Genomic DNA, 16,626 nt, shown 5'->3' on the forward strand with positions numbered 1-16,626 from the left:
CAGTCACTTTTAGAGATCACACTTTTAGGAGCGAGATGAGGAAAAAGATTTCTCTCAGATATTTGTGTATGAATGGAACACTGCCTCAGAAGGTAAGATGATTGATTTCCCACCTATAAAAATCAAACATATGGTGAAGGACACCATACCAGTTACATGATGTGCCCACAACCTTCTCACCCAGCTTTCCTGAACAGGGCTTGCATGGGTGATGGTAACTGGCACAACAGTGCTGGGAAGTCAATTAAATCATGCAAAATGGAAAATTAGCAGCAACTATCCAGGGCAGTGCAGCATTGGCAGTCTGAGGTGAGCCCCATGCTACGTCAGTACCTCAGAGAAGGCCACAGTGGGAGGGTGGTCCAACCTGAAGTTAAGATGCAATCTGATTGTTTACTGCTGCTAATAACAAGTCTGAGGGCATCTGCGAGCAGACGTCCATCACTGCAATAGCAATTCCAGCAGAAAGCTCTTACCGACAGCACTGGAATGCAGAGCTGGCTGCTAGTTCCCGCAATCTTTACTTGCGGCCATTTCACTTCCCCCGCCTTCCTCCAAGGAAATCAAAGGGAAAGCTACCATCTTAGTTCGAGGGCCCAAACCAATTCTGGCAGAATTTAAACTCAATTAATGCATTCATTCTGCAATAAAAAAAACCTTGAACTGAAAGCTAGTCTCAACAACTGTACCACAAAACTATCACTGATTGTTATAAAAACCCAGCTGGTCCATTTGGGCCTTAGAGTCAGAGTCAGAGTCATACAAGAACTGCAGTACAGAAACACCCAGAGTCTGTGCCAGTCAAAAAACAGGAACCTAACTATTCTGATCCCATTTTCTAGCACTTAGCCTATAGCCTTTTATACCATAGACAGTTTGTTTTAAAATTGCTTACCTGTAGCGGGCAGCGGTGTGTTTTTTTTAAACTCTCTCTCCACAGAAAGAGCGGGAACAGCAGAGGAAGTGACGGCAAGGAAGAGTATATAAGTCAGGAAGGCGGCTAAACCAGAGATTCTACACCTGTAGTATCTCCCACCCACCCTCCTCCTCTAACCTTCTTAACTACTCTGCTTTTTCTTTTAAGGTAAGGATTTTTATTTCTTTACCAGGGACTAGTTAAAAATTTACTTCGTTTTTTTTGTGTAAGTATACATCAAGTCCTTATTTAGGGTAAAAAAAACTATAGCAGAGAGGTATCAGAAGGTATTCTAACTCATACTTGTACAAAGTAATTAACTAACTAAGCAGAGATGGCTGGGCAGGTGATGTGCTGTTGCTGTATGATGTGGGAGCTGGCTGATCCCATTGTGAACGGCAGTGACCACATCTGCAGCAAGTGTTGGTTGCTGGAAGAACTCCGGATCAGAGTTGATGATCTGGAATCTGAGCTTCAAACACTGCGGCACATCCGGGAGGGGGAGAGTTACCTGGATGCTTTGTTTCAGGAGGCAGTCACACCTGGGAGATTAAGTAATTCACATTCAGCTAGTGATCAGGCACAAAAGAGTGTGACTGTAAGTGAGGCAGGTAGGGGGAACCGGAGTTCAGGAGTGAAGGAGCCTCAGCCCTTGACCTTGTCCAACAGGTACGAGATTCTTGCTCCCTGTTCGGATGAGGAAAACGGCTCTGGACAGGATGAGCCAACTGACCAAGGCACCATGGTGCAGAAGGCCATTCAAGAGGGGGGAGCTAATAGACAAGTAGTGGGCGGCACGGTGGTACAGTGGTTAGCACTGCTGCCTCACAGCGCCCGAGACCCGGGTTCAATTCCCGCCTCAGGCGACTGACTGTGTGGAGTTTGCACGTTCTCCCCGTGTCTGCGTGGGTTTCCTCCGGGTGCTACGGTTTCCTCTCAGTCCAAAGATGTGCAGGTCAGGTGAATTGGCCATGCTAAATTGCCCGTAGTGTTAGGTAAGGGGTAAATGTAGGGGTATGGGTGGGTTGCGCTTCGGCGGGGCGGTGTGGACTTGTTGGGCCGAAGGGCCTGTTTCCACACTGTAAGTAATCTAATCTAATCTAATCTAGTGGTTATAGGGGATTCTATAATTAGGGGGACAGATAGTATCCTTTGCAAGCCGGATCGGGAGTCTCGCATGGTGTGTTGCCTGCCCGTGCCAGGGTGCGAGACATCTCCGACCGGCTTGAAAGGATATTGGAGCGGGAGGGGGAGGATCCAGTTGTTGTGGTCCACGTTGGTACCAACAACATAGGCAAGACTAAGGTGGAGGACCTGTTTGGGCAATAGGCAGGAAATTGAAGCACAGGTCCTCAAGGGTCATAATCTCCGGATTACTGCCCGAGCCACGTGCCAATTGGCATAGGGATAAGAAAATTAGGCAAGTAAACACGTGGCTAAGGGATTGGTGTGGGAAAGAGGGATTCCACTTCATGGGGCATTGGCATCAGTTTTGGAACAGGGGGGATCTGTACCGTTGGGACGATCTCCACCTGAACCCATCTGGTACCAATGTTCTAGCGAAGAGGATAAATAGGGTGGTCAGTAGGACTTTAAACTTCTGAGTTGGGGGAGGGGGGGGGAAGGGAAAGTGAAAGCGACAGGGAGTATGGAGGTAAATGGCAAGATAAGCAGCAGGATAGCATGTTTCCAGGCGGATTTAAAATTGAGGCAGACTGAGAATACAGTAAAAAGGATAACTTAGGACATATGACTTCCAACATCTCTAATGATAAGGAAGTTAGCATTAAGGCACTTTACCTGAATGCTCGTAGCATTCATAACAAAGCCGATGAACTAATGGCACAGATAATAGTGAATGATTATGATGTAGTAGGCATCACAGAGACTTGGTTACAGGGGGGTCAGGACTGGCAGTTAAACCTCCATGGTTTTTCAACTTATCGAAAAGACAGAGGTGGGCAGAGGGGGTGGGGTTGCCTTGTTAGTTAAGAACAAAATTAAATCTATGGTATTGAATGACATAGCGTCGGATGATGTGGAGTCTGTGTGGGTTGAATTGAGGAACCACAAAGGCAAAAAAAACATAATTGGAGTTGTGTATAGACCTCTTAACAGTCGTCAGGACCAGGGACGCAACATGTACCGGGAAATAGAGAAGGCATGTCAGAAAGGCAAGGTTACATTGATCATGGGAGACTTCAATATGCAGGTGGACTGGGTAAATAATGTTGCTAGTGGATCTAAAGAAAGGGAATTCATGGAATGCTTACAGGATGGCTTTTTGGAACAGCTTGTCATGGAGCCCACAAGAGAGCAGGCTATTCTGGACCTAGTGCTTTGCAATGAACTAGACTCTATAAAAGATCTTAAAGTAAGGGAACCCTTAGGAAGTAGCGACCATAATATGGTAGAGTTCAGTCTGGAGTTTGAAAGGGAGAAGGCAAAATCGGATGTAATGGTGTTACAGTTGAATAAAGGTAATTATGAGGGCATGAGAGAGGAACTGACTAAAATAGACTGGAAGCAGAGGCTAACCGGGAAGACAGTAGAGCAAAAATGGCAGGAGTTTGTAGGTATAATTGAGGACACTGTACCGAGGTTCATTCCCAAGAAAGATTAACCGGGGAGGGATTAGACAACCTTGGCTGACAAAGGAAGTCAGGAAATGTATTAAAGAAAAAGAGAGATCCTATAAAGTGGCTAAGAACAGTGGGAAATCAGAAGATTGGGAAGGATACAAAAGCAAACAGAGGATAACAAAGAGTGTAATAAGAAATGAGAGGATCAAATATGAAGGTAGGCTAGCCAGTAATATTAGAAATAATAGTAAAAGTTTCTTTCAGTACATAAGAAACAAACGACAGGCAAAAGTAGACATTGGGCCACTTCAAACTGATGCAGGAAGCCTAGTGATGGTAGATAAGGAAATAGCAGGAGAACTTAACAAGTACTTTGTGTCAGTTTTCACAGTGGAAGACATGAGTAATATCCCAAAAATTAAAGGGTGTCACGGGGCTGAGTTGAGTATGGTTGCCATTACGAAAGAGATAGTGCTAGAAAAGTTAAAAAGTCTTAAAATTGATAAATCTCCTGGCCCCGATGGGATACACCCTAGAGTTCTGAGAGAGGTGGCTGAGGAAATAGCAGAGGCATTGGTTGAGATCTTTCAAGAGTCACTGGAGTCAGGAAAGGTCCCGGATGATTGGAAGATGGCTGTTGTAACCCCCTTGTTCAAGAAAGGATCAAGGCAAAAGATGGAAAATTATAGGCCAATCAGCTTAACCTCGGTTGTTGGTAAAATTCTAGAATCCATCATGAAGGATGAGGTTTCTAAATTCTTGGAAGAGCAGAGTCTGATTAGAACAAGTCAACATGGATTTAGTAAAGGGAGGTCATGCCTGACAAACCTGTTGGAATTTTTTGAAGAGGTAACAAGTAGGTTAGACCAGGGAAACCCAGTGGATGTGGTCTATCTAGACTTTTAAAAGGCCCTTGATAAGGTGCCACACGGGAGGCTGCTGAGCAAGGTGAGGGCCCATGGTGTTCGAGGTGAGAGTTAGGATAAAAGGTTCTTTTTCAGAATGGCAGCCGGTGACGAGCGGTGTCCCGCAGGGTTCGGTGCTGGGGCCACAGCTGTTCGCATTATATATTAATGATTTGGATGAGGGAACCGGGGGTATTCTAGCGAAGTTTGCCGATGATACGAAGTTAGGTGGACAGGCAGGTAGTACTGAGGAAGTGGGGAGGCTATAGAAGGATCTAGACAGGTTGGGAGAGTGGTCCAGGAAATGGCTGATGGAATTTAACGTGAGCAAGTGCGAGGTCTTGCACTTTGGCAAAAAGAATAAAAGCATAGACTACTTTCTAAATGGTGAGAAAATTAATAAAGCCAAAGCACAAAAGGATCTGGGAGTGCTAGTCGAGGATTCTCTAAAGGTAAACATGCAGGTTGAGTCCGCGATTAAGAAAGCGAATGCAATGTTGTCTCTTATCTCAAGAGGGTTGGAATATAAAAGCAGAGATGTACTACTAAGACTTTATAAAGCTCTGGTTCGGCCCCATTTGGAGTCCTGTGTCCAGTTTTGGTCCCCACACCTCAGGAAGGACATACTGGCACTGGAACGTGTCCAGCGGAGATTCACACGGATGATCCCTGGAATGACAGGTCTAACATATGAGGAACGGCTGAGGATACTGGGATTGTATTCGTTGGAGTTTAGAAGATTAAGGGGAGACTTAATAGAGACGTACAAAATAATACATGGCTTGGAAAAGGTGGATGCTAGGAAATTGTTTCCGTTAGACGAGGAGACTAGGACCCGTGGACACAGCCTTAGAATTAGAGGGGGTCATTTCAGAACAGAAATGCGGAGACATTTCTTCAGCCAGAGAGTGGTGGGCCTGTGGAATTCATTGCCACGGAGTGCAGTGGAAGCCGGGACGCTAAATGTCTTCAAGGCCAAGATTGATAGATTCTTGTTGTCTAGAGGAATTAAGGGCTATGGGGAGAACACTGTTAAGTGGAGCTGAAATGCGCATCAGCCATGATTGAATGGCGGAGTGGACTCGATGGGCCGAATGGCCTTACTTCCACTCCTATGTCTTATGGACATCAAAAGCCCCATCTTAATACTTCTCAAACATTTTTTTTGTATTCTGTTCCCGCATAACCCCCGTGCTCTTGAAAAATCTATGCCTTGAGTAACAGAGACAAGTATCCCATATGCTTTGTTCACCAATTTATTCACCTGCCCCACTACCCTAAGCGATACTTGACTCTGATCATTCTCTCTTCCCTGGAACCTACTGTGCATCATTTATTACCTTGCCTTCTTTGTTCTGTCCAAGCACATCACTTCACACTTATCCAGATTGAAATCCACTTGTCCATCTGACCAGCCATCTATATCCTCCTGTAATCTAAGGCTATCCCCATCATTATTTACCTCCCCACTAATTTTCACATCATCCATAAACTTACTGATCAACCCTTCTACAATCAAGTCTAAATTACTCAAAAGTACCACAAACAACAAGGGCCACAAACACACATCCATCCTGAACCACAATGGGCAGAGTTAATCATGGAATCATAGACTTCCTGCAGAGTGGAAGGAGGCCATTGTCCCATCAAGTCCTCACCGATTCTCCAAACAGCATCCCGTCCAGACCTACCTACCTACCCTATCCCTGCATTTCCCATGATAATTCACTTAGCCTGCATGTCCTGGACAATATAGTCAATTTAGCATGGCCAATCCACCTAATCTGTACAGTTTTGGACTACGGGAGGGAACAGGAGCACCTGGAGGAAACCCACGCAGACACTGGGAGAACAGAGTTCACACAAGGATGTAAAGAAAGGAACCTCTATTATCCAGCATTCGAATATCTGAATGTCAGATTATCCGGCAAGATCGCAAGGTCCCAAAATTTGGCTCAACAGTATTATCCAGCATTCAATAATCTGACAAAATACTCCCTGCTGTGCCATATGGATAATCAAGGTTTCTCTGTATTACTTATACGGATCGTTCTGTACAAATTGACTATAACAAGTCTGATGAATTATAGACATTGTTTGGAAAATGCAAACTTTCCGCTGAATGGGTATAGCAATATTCTATTAGAAAATCATGCTGTAGAAGATCGCTATCACGTGTTATAGAAAATTGCTCAATGGAAAATCAAGTTTGCAGAGGAACACAACTGTCGCGTTGTAATAGAGCAAACTGTCCAGGTAGTTCTGCTATAAAGCGATAGTTGCGTTCCAGTGAAACCTTGCTTAATAGAAAATCGCTTGGTGGAAATAATGGGGCCTATGGGAAAAGTGGGGTTGGGGTAGACCAACAAAAAAATCTCACAATCACTCAAAAATCACCCAAATGTCTAACACAGCCTGAATGAAGGTTTAAATCATATTTAATAATGAAACAAAAGTAAATTTAACACAGTACATTTAAAAGATATAAAGAAAGCTGCTCTTTGTACAGTGCCTCTCTCAGAAAGCTGCTCTGTCGGTAGCTGACATCAGTGCCTGCACACAACGAAATGCATGAATTGATCCCCACTGGAACGGTGTTACTGTGAGCAGAGGCAAGCATTCTCGAAAACAGCATTCCCTAATTCTTCAGAAATGGTACAGCCAAATCATGTTGCTGGAACGCACGTTATCTGAGAACTACCTGGGTTGTGTTTTTAAGCAAGTCCTGACACTCTTACAGAAATACAGAACTTGAGTAGTAGTAGTTGCTGGGTAACTTGAGATTGGTCAACAAGGGTCAAATAAGATGCATGTTAAAAAAGCATGAGGTTTAAAAACAGGGGAAAGGTATGGTGGGTGTGGACTTTATAGTGGCGAAAGTAAGTACAAACGCGAAAGGAGTGAGTCTATGAAGGGACCTAAATGTGAGGATGGGAATTTTAATTTGGAAGCAGGCACCTACAAATGAACAAATCTGAAAATTGACAGTTCTAGGGAGCAGATACTAACTGATACAATTACAAGTTTATCAGGGGTGAGAGGAAGTCCACCAGTTGGGCTTCATTTGTATGCTTTCCCCAAGACATCTTTTTCTCTGTCTCTGATAAAAGACATTGAGACAAAATTCATAATCAATCTTTCCAGTAGGGCCTGGTTATCCACATCCCAGAATCAATCAGGAAGTGGCCCTGGAGTGTGGAACAACTCCTACAGTGAGGGTAGCTAATGCTTAATTAACTATTTAAAAAAGAGGTAAAGAGTAAACAGGAAACTAAGAACAGTGACTCAGACATCAGTTGTGGGGAAGATGCTAGATTACATTATCTAGCATTTTCTAGCAGAACACTTAGAAAACAGAGGAAGAATCAGACACAGCATGGATATACAAAAGGTAAATCATGCTTGACTGGAATTCTTAGGTGTGACAAGTAGAGTTGATTGGGGGAGCAAGTGGTTGTCGGTTATTTAGGCTTTCAGAAGTCCTATGGCAAGAGCTTAATGTGCAAAATTAAAGTGCATGGGATTGGGGTAGTGTGTTGAGATTGATAGAAAATTGGCGAGCAGTTGGGAGAGTAAATTAGGAATAAATTGGTTTTTCTCTGAATGGCAGGCAGTGACTAGTGGGGTATTGTAGGGATATCACTTTGGTAGCAACAAAAGGAAGGCAGATTGTCCATTGATGTAAATTGAGACAGAGTCATGTTCAACAAAATCTGGCTGTCCTTGTGCTTTTGTCACTAAGTAAACGTGTGTGTGTACGTGAGATGCAGCCAGTAAAGAAAGCAAACTATATGTTGTCCTTCATACCAAAACGATGAATACAGGAAACAATCATCTTGCTGCAATTATAAAGGCCTCACCTTTACATTGGTGGGGCCTTTATAATTGCCATTTTTGGTAGCCTTATCTACGGAAGAAAGTTCTTGCTGTAGAGAGTGCAGTGAAAGTTACCAAATTGATTTGTGGGATGGCAGAACTGACGTATGAGTAGAGATTAAGTTGATTAGGATTGTAATTATATAATACTAATAGATAATTGTAACTATATACACATCTGACTAAATTTTAAATCAAGTTCAGAAATACACAGAAGACTTACTTAATCCAACCGAAGAACGAATATGATCAGGTTTCATCTTTAAAATCATGTTTAAATGTGCTGTTCTTAACTTACTGTTGTGTTGTGGGAAGCAGTAGCACTGAAGCTTATTAGGAAGTCTTGAGATAAACGGGGCCAAATAAAGTCAGATGAAAATGATTGCTGGACTTTCTCATGCATAAGATGATCTTCATCTATCAATATTTTCCTATTCCAAGAGGAAATAAACAAAGTTAGAATCAGGAGATGATACAGCACATAAAACCATACAATCTCTTACGATTCTTTGTGAAAGATATTCAAAGAATCCTTTTGCTCTGTTCCTATTATCTAATAACTTTTAATTTTTTGCCTTCAATTATTTATCCAGTTCCTTTTTGAAAGCTATCCCTGAAAGATTGTATGCAGATTGTCTGTAATATTAGCCCTCACCTCCTACCATGTGACAGTTAATATTACAGACTTGGATGCACACTACAAAACCAAGTGACTTTTTTTACTTTTGAGAACTGCCAAACATCCTCCATCTTCAATCCTATTCAATATCACTTTAGTCTTTTTCTTTACCACTATATTGGCAGATCATTTTCTCTTGTGAAGACAGACATACAGTACTCATTTAGTACCTCAGCTAGCCCTCTGTCCCTATATGATCTCCAGTATGGTCCCTTATTAACCCCAGTCTTCCTTTGACAACAATTTCACAATTATATTCTCAAAAATAATGGCTTCCCTTTTACACTAGCTGCCAATCTATTCTCACGCACACACTCTTTGCCCTCCTTATTCACTTTAAGGTCATTTTTACCCTTTCTACATCAAGCATTTATTTGGGGAAACTATCTTTTCCTTATTTCATTTTAACCTCTATATCTTTGGTCATTCAACTTTGGATGGCCACTTTTTCCACATCATGATAAAGTTCTAGTACAGAGTAGAGACAAACCCCTCTTTAAAAGATTTCCAGTGACTGTTACTGATTTATCTATCATTCAGCAACTAATCCACTGGGCCAGATTGCTTTCTAAGTAACTGAAATTAGTTCTCATGTGAAAATAATTAACATTTGCTTGCTCCATATTCTTTTGTGATCATTCTCAACTTTTATTTGATTACAATTCCCCAGATGCATCCTAACTCAACTCCACTTCATTCTCCAGAACATTGACATAGGACTCAAAGAAAGGTTCTCTTGCGTTATTTTCAGAAGTTGTTCCTCTTTGCCTTTTATACTGCTAATATCCTTGTCAAATTAATTTAAACACTCCATCACAGCACAACTTAACCTACCTGCAAGGACTTGGTCTCTCAAGGTGCAATCCATGCACCTTAAGCAGGTCATCACTATCCCAGGACTAGTCCAACTTCCCTGGGAATCTGAAGCCTTCTCTCTGCATCATGACTCCAACCTATGTTAACTTGTCCGATCTTACTATTTCCAAACTACCATTCAACATTGGGACTATTGCAAAGATTATAATACACACGGAGGATTTGAAGCTGTATCGCTGCCTTTCTTCGATCTGGAGTCTGCACATGCTCTTCAAAATATGAATATCCCAAAGTTTTTGTAAGGTCTGCTTCCCCTCAAGTTCTGCTATTGGAAGTCCCCTCAAACTGGAATCAATAGAAATCATCGAACTGATGAGAACTTGTCCTTTTACACAATTAGTTTCTCTAATAAGCTGAGAATTTTTCACCTTTTAGTGGTTTCTTAACTGTGTACTACAATCTTAATTAGTGAACACCTTGGAAAATAAATTTTATATTTGTCAAATTTCTCCATTGCAAAAATTGCATGTTTTAAAAAAAATTAACATTTCAGTTTCTAACATGGCCTCATGTAGAAATCCCAATATTTTGTTTACATCTTGAAAAATGTTGTTCTTTACAAGTGAAAATCTATTGATGAATTTTACTTCCAGGTTTGCGGTCAATAAAAATACTGCTGTGTGACTGACTGCATCCTGTGCTCAATGGTATACCTGTTGCTAGTTGACCAGCTGCTCTCTTGACTTGGTGACAGATTCAAACTTTCATGGAATGTTGTCCCCATGTATCTGCTGCATATTTATCCTTTGCAATGGCAGAGGTTTCAGATTTTAAAAGGTGCTGTCAAAGGAGACTTGGTAAGTTTTGTAGTGTGTTTTGTAGATGACAACCACTATGCGTTGGTGGTATAGGGAGTGAACATTTTATGAAGTGACAATTAAACTCATTATTTTCTCTTGGGTGGTTTTTAAGTTTCTGAAGATTTGTTGGCACTGCACTCAGTCAGGCAAATGGAGAGTATTCAAAAGCACTCCTTCCAACTTGTGCGTTGTAAACCATGGAAGCTTTGGGAAGTCAGGAAACGATAAAAGCACTGCAGAATCGCCAGCCCCTGAACTGATCTTGAAGCCACAGTATTCATATTGCTAGTTTCTGGTTAATGGTAATCCCAGGACATAGCACCATGAATACCTTAAGCCTTTAAGTTCTGTACTACCAAGCAATGTGAATACTGTTGAAACTGAACAGTGATTAGTTGGAGCTGCACAAGTCAGGGGAATGGCAGTGATGGAGAGCACAGGGGTGCGTGAGTAAGGGAGAGATTGAGGCATTTCCAGATCTAGAGGCAATACAGGTCAGCAAGCCTAGAAGTGATGAGTAAACAGGAATAGGTTTAGTGAGAGAGTTAAGATATGACATTTAAGTGACTCTTGGATAGGCACATGATTCATAGTAAAATGAAAGGTATGTAGGTTTGTATGATCTTACAGTAGGATACAACATCAAGGTCAGCACAACATCAAGAGTTGAAGAGCCTGTACTGTTCTATGTTCTATTTGGGTAGCTGAACCTTAGATGAGCTGAAGTTTATGAAAGGTGCAAGGAAAAGGCGGCCATTTTCCAAATTAGAGTTTGGCCAGTACATGCCTAGACTACTGACAAAACCTGCCTTCTAAAACTACTTTATACCCAAATGTTGTAATTTAAGTGCTGTGGAAACTAGCAAAAATAACAGACTATATTTTACAGCACTGGAATAAATAGCAAACATACATCAACTGGAATAAGACTATGGAGTCATGTCTCAAAACACACTTTTATATTAATTACGAGACATAGAGACTTACAGCACAGAAAAAGCCCATCACATCCGGTCAAAAACAGCCACTTAACTATTTTAATCCTTAACTATTTTAAACTCTGATTCAGGAGGCCAGTATCTATCTCAATTCATCAGGTCAGAACAGGCAGAATCAACAAGCCATCAAACAGGCTTCAAAAATCCAAATTTTCGCTCAAATTCCTTGTGTGGTCTCACAGATATGGGAAACTTAAGTTACAGTAAAAAAACAATTCAATAAAGTTGTCTGTTAAAGCCAGAAATCCATGATTCGATCAGCTTTCAACTACAAATGCTTGATATTCCAGCAGTTAAGTAGAATTATGTATTGCAGTAATACAGAAACGTGCCAAACTAATGTGCAGAAATTTCCTCAACACAACTTATCTCACCTGTTTGCACCCATATCCTGGAGTACTCTTCTTTTCTAAAAAAAAAAATTCTCAACTGGACAAAGTTGCACACTTATCCAAAAACATACACAGGACAAATTCTAATGGCTAACTGCTCTTTTTCATCCCTCGTTGTGAAGGGGTGCTGTTTTGTTGCCTTCTTGTATCATGGTTTCACTTGCTGTGATGTGGTATAATACATCTCACTGTAAATGGTGTATTTTCCACCTTGTAAAATTCACCTGTACAGAAAATTAATTTTTTCATTTAGTGTCCATCTGTAGGTCATCAACTACCTAAAGCTATTAAATTATGACGGCTACCATTGAATTCCAAAGCTTCACTACCCGGAGGTTTCTATAATGCAAGGGAAAACTGCATCAGTTAAAACTCACTCAAGACTTGGTGCATTCATGGACAACAGATGTTGATCAGAGATGAGGCAAGAGCAAGTGCCCTTGATATCAAGGCAGTGTTTGACTGGGTGTAGATTCAAACAGCCCTAGCAAATTGAAGTTAATAGGAATGAAAAGTAAACTCTGAACTGGTTAAAGTCAAACCAAACACTAAAGGAATGGTTTTGCTTGTTGGACATCAGGCATCTCAGCCTTAAACAACATAGGGTGAGTTCCTCAGGATGGTGTCCCAGGTTTACCCTCTTCTGCTGCTTCAATGACCTTCCCTCCAACACGACGACAAATGTGGAGATGTTCACTGACAAATGCTCATTTGATACTTAGGACCATTTTCAACTCCTCAGATACTGATGCAGTGTGTGCCCCACGCAACCAAGAGATTTAAAAGAAAAGGGGTTCTGAGCCAACAAGTTTACAAACCAGGACTGGTAAACGGATTAGAATGGGCAGTTAGATGACTCAGTCAGTGCAATCATGACAGGTTGAATGGCATCGTTCAATGCTGCATCTTTTCTATGAGTGTATGCATAAAATCTGGGCAATATTCAGGTTTAAACGCCAGGCAATGACCATCTTCAAAGAAAATCTCACCATCTCCTTGTAATGTTCACAGTTTTCCATCACTTGAGCCTCCATAATCCCGCCTCAGGCGCCTGACTGTGTGGAGTTTGCACGTTCTCCCCGTGTCTGCGTGGGTTTCCTCCGGGTGCTCCGGTTTCCTCCCACAATCCAAGATGTGCAGGGTCAGGTGAATTGGCCATACTAAATTACCTGTAGTGTTAGGTAAGGGGTAAATGTAGGGGTATGGGTGGGTTTCGCTTCGGCGGGGCGGTGTGGACTTGTTGGGCCGAAGGGCCTGTTTCCACACTGTAATCTAATCTAATCTAATCTAATAATCACATCCAGGGGTTACCACTGTCCACCAAGTTTAAGTGGACAAACCACACACACATAATATATAGCTACTAGAGCAAGAGGCACCAATTCTGCAATGATTCACTAAACTCATGACTTCTCAAAGCCTGACCACCATCTACAAGCACAAATCAACAGTGTAACAAAATAATCCTCACTTGACTGAATCTGTGCAGCTCCTATAAAACTCACGAAGCTTAACACCATCCAAGACAAAGCAGTGTGCTTAATTGGCACCACCTTCAACATATGCTGCTAACACACTAATGCACGATGCCAACAATGTACACCATCTATATGATAATCTGCAGTATCTCAACAGAGCTTCCAATTATCTACCAAGAACAAAAGCAATAGATACATGGGAAGGTCACCACCTGCACGTTCCCTCCAAGCCACACACCCTTCTGAGTTGGAAGCATATCACTACTTCTTCAATAGTGCTGGGTCAAAAAGTTTGGACTCTCTTCCTAAGAGTATTATGGATGTACCAATAATACATGCACCCAGCAGTTGAGGAAAACAGCTCATTATAATCTTCTTATTGGTTTAAAAAAAAACCCATGAATAAAAGAAAACCCTTTGAAAGCCAACTAATTCATTTGTTATTAGGCCTTGCGTTTGATGCCTGCACAACATTGTCAAATCTCGAAATATATGTCATCAGTACATAGAGTCAGATGAGAAGTCAGGAGGGGATTTAACAAACTCAAATGTCCTATGAACAAAAGAAAATCAAACTCTTGGCAATCAATTAAAATCTGGGCACTAGCCTTGATTTCTAAGAAGTTAATACTAATCAAAACAGATTGCAAGCTCACATCTGTAATTGGACACATTATTGATCAGAATGACTACTCTGTAGTCTTCATAGAAAAATAGACATATTCCCTACAAACAAGATGAGCAAAGGTCAAATGCAGGAGGAGGGGCATTTTCTGCAGGTTCCATAATTCAGCCAGCAGGTGGCGACATAATCATATTGAAAATCATATGGTGATTTCAATTAAACTTTTATAATTAGTTTCTTTGGGATATAAAAATAAATTTTATAATAGTACCAGAAGCTCAGAAATAAATTCAGAAGTGTCATTCCAATATTTAGATAAACTACAAAAGTAATTTGTATCCAATCATCCAAACCCAACAACTGAACTATTTGTACTATAAACCATTGTTGAGAGTGTGGTGCTGGAAATGCACAGCCGGTCAGGCAGCATCCGAAGAGCAGGAGAATCAACGTTTCGGACAAAAGCCCTTCATCGTTTCTAAATTCTCCTGCTCCTCGGATGCTGTTCGACCTGCTGTGCTTTTCCAGCACCACGCTCTATACTCTGAGCTTCAGGATCTGCAGTCGTCACTTTCTCTTACTATAAATCATTCCCAGGTATACATTATTCTTCACTCAGATTTATTTGTTAACAGTAAGGTGATGGTGCTTGCTGCTGCCCTCAAAGAAAGCTGATGGAGCATTCTCTGCAATCTCCTTTCCTTACATCAATTTGTTCTGGTGCCAAACCAAGGGAATCTCGAGCCATACAGAAACAGTACTGCCATTATACAGGGAATGCAGCCAATCAAGTCTTGGATTTTCATAGGCAATAAATTACTTCACAGAAGGCAAAGATGTTTTCACTTTTAATTACATTTTACAAATACCTAAATTACGGATTAAGATAAAAGTTGAAATTCAAATTTTCTTCAGAAATATTAATTATGTGAATTATCATGGAGCTTTGTTTTTAATATTAGTTGTCCCCGGGATTCCCAATTGCCATGAAGGCAGTCAATAAATCTACAATTACCTTTTCCAGTACAGTAAGGCTGTTAATTGTAATTATGGTTGTAGTATTCATTATAAATTATAATTCTAATTGTGATTGTAGGATCCAATATAAATGCAATTACACCTCATCTGCAAAACATGCAATATTTCTAAGCATTTTTACAGTAAGACCAATAGCATAAATAGGCATGTTCTCATCATTTTTTAATTGACTGCATTTCTGTACACAACAATCTGTGAAGAAGCACGAACTTTGGGAAGTTAACTGCGTATGTGTAGACTCCAGAAATTGCTGTTAATTTCGATGATGGCAAGTGCCAATAGTTTTGCAATCACGAGCACTGCAAATTTCAGGCCTTCGTATTATTAAACCACCGTTCATCTGTTAGGTTTACCTCTTTGCTCTTTTCTCTGTCATTTGTTGCCACTTGTGTCGTAAATCCAAACCTAGCTCAGAATCCACTTTCCAGGACAAGAATCCAAGAGAAAGACTGTTATGCCAGTGCACAGCAGCTGAAAGACACAGATGACATCAAGAGGTACCATGGCTGAAAATACCAGATAAAACTTTAACGTGGTTCTAATAGAACAATTTGGGGGAATTTGCTATTAGCACTAAAACCTTTTAAAAATGCCCATTATCTTGATATAGAACTACTATTTTCTAAATCAGAAGGCAAAATAAATTTGGCAGCTGACAGGAAAACAGCCTAAAGTCTACTTTGTCAACATATACTTAAAATTTACTCAAGTTGATTATGCAAATATACAGATGAGGAAGAGGTGCTGCCTGTACTTGTGCAGAATACATTCTGGTTGACCATCTATAGCTGTAGGTCAGATGCATTGCCTAAGTTTTACTACATTAATTTCATGCACAAATGTTGTTTAAAAATCAAAATCCAATTTCAGACATAAGCTTACAAACATCTATTACTGCTCTCAAATATCCACACTCAAGCTGATTTTCCAATGAGTACATAATGCTCATTTTACAAAAGCACTAATATCAAAGCCACCCAAGCAAAGTCACGATAATTAAACAAAATCATTAAACCAAGTTTTTTTTGCATTTGTAAAATGGTTTCAAGTAGTACAATAAACCAAGACTGAGTGTCTAAATCTCCCCAACTTCTCCAGATTCCCCAATGCATTTCAAGGAACTGGCTTTTGACTGGCTATTTTCCCCTTTAATTCCACTACAAAGCCACTGCAATTTGCATTTCACTGTAACCTGTTGGCTGAACATCACAACTGACTGAAAGGATAAAATTAAACTGTAGTAGTAAGTCACCACTGCTTCAGTGTCCTATTGGTCTGCAATCTGGATCATCTGCTGGAAGACACAACCTGCTTGAAGATCCAGAAGAAAATGCAGGCAGGTCTGGCCTGATCTGCCCCTAACTGTACTGCTTTGAACAGAAGTGGAAAATGAGGATAGTAATATTGTACAGGGGAACAGGCCAGCAAAATAGAATTTTGTCAATGACCTAAACAAATCAC

General features: G+C 40.9%; 1 protein-coding gene across 2 annotated transcripts in view; it reads right to left on the reverse strand.

Annotated features, from left to right (window-relative positions):
• The window catches only part of tmem131l (transmembrane 131 like), a 173,004-nt gene that overhangs the window by 51,272 nt on the left and 105,106 nt on the right, over nucleotides 1-16,626 (reverse strand). For both annotated transcript variants that reach the window (XM_087999180.1, XM_087999208.1), the window contains exons 16-17: nucleotides 15,519-15,636; nucleotides 8,578-8,710 (exon numbers count right to left, since the gene is read on the reverse strand). In XM_087999180.1, coding sequence (XP_087855306.1) covers nucleotides 8,578-8,710; nucleotides 15,519-15,636 — 251 coding nt within the window. The remainder of the gene's footprint in view (nucleotides 1-8,577; nucleotides 8,711-15,518; nucleotides 15,637-16,626) is intronic.

The sequence above is a fragment of the Chiloscyllium plagiosum genome, unplaced genomic scaffold (genome assembly GCF_037043375.1).
Source record: "Chiloscyllium plagiosum isolate Xiang-an unplaced genomic scaffold, Cpla_swu_hap1 HiC_scaffold_1, whole genome shotgun sequence".
Taxonomy (NCBI): domain Eukaryota; kingdom Metazoa; phylum Chordata; class Chondrichthyes; order Orectolobiformes; family Hemiscylliidae; genus Chiloscyllium; species Chiloscyllium plagiosum.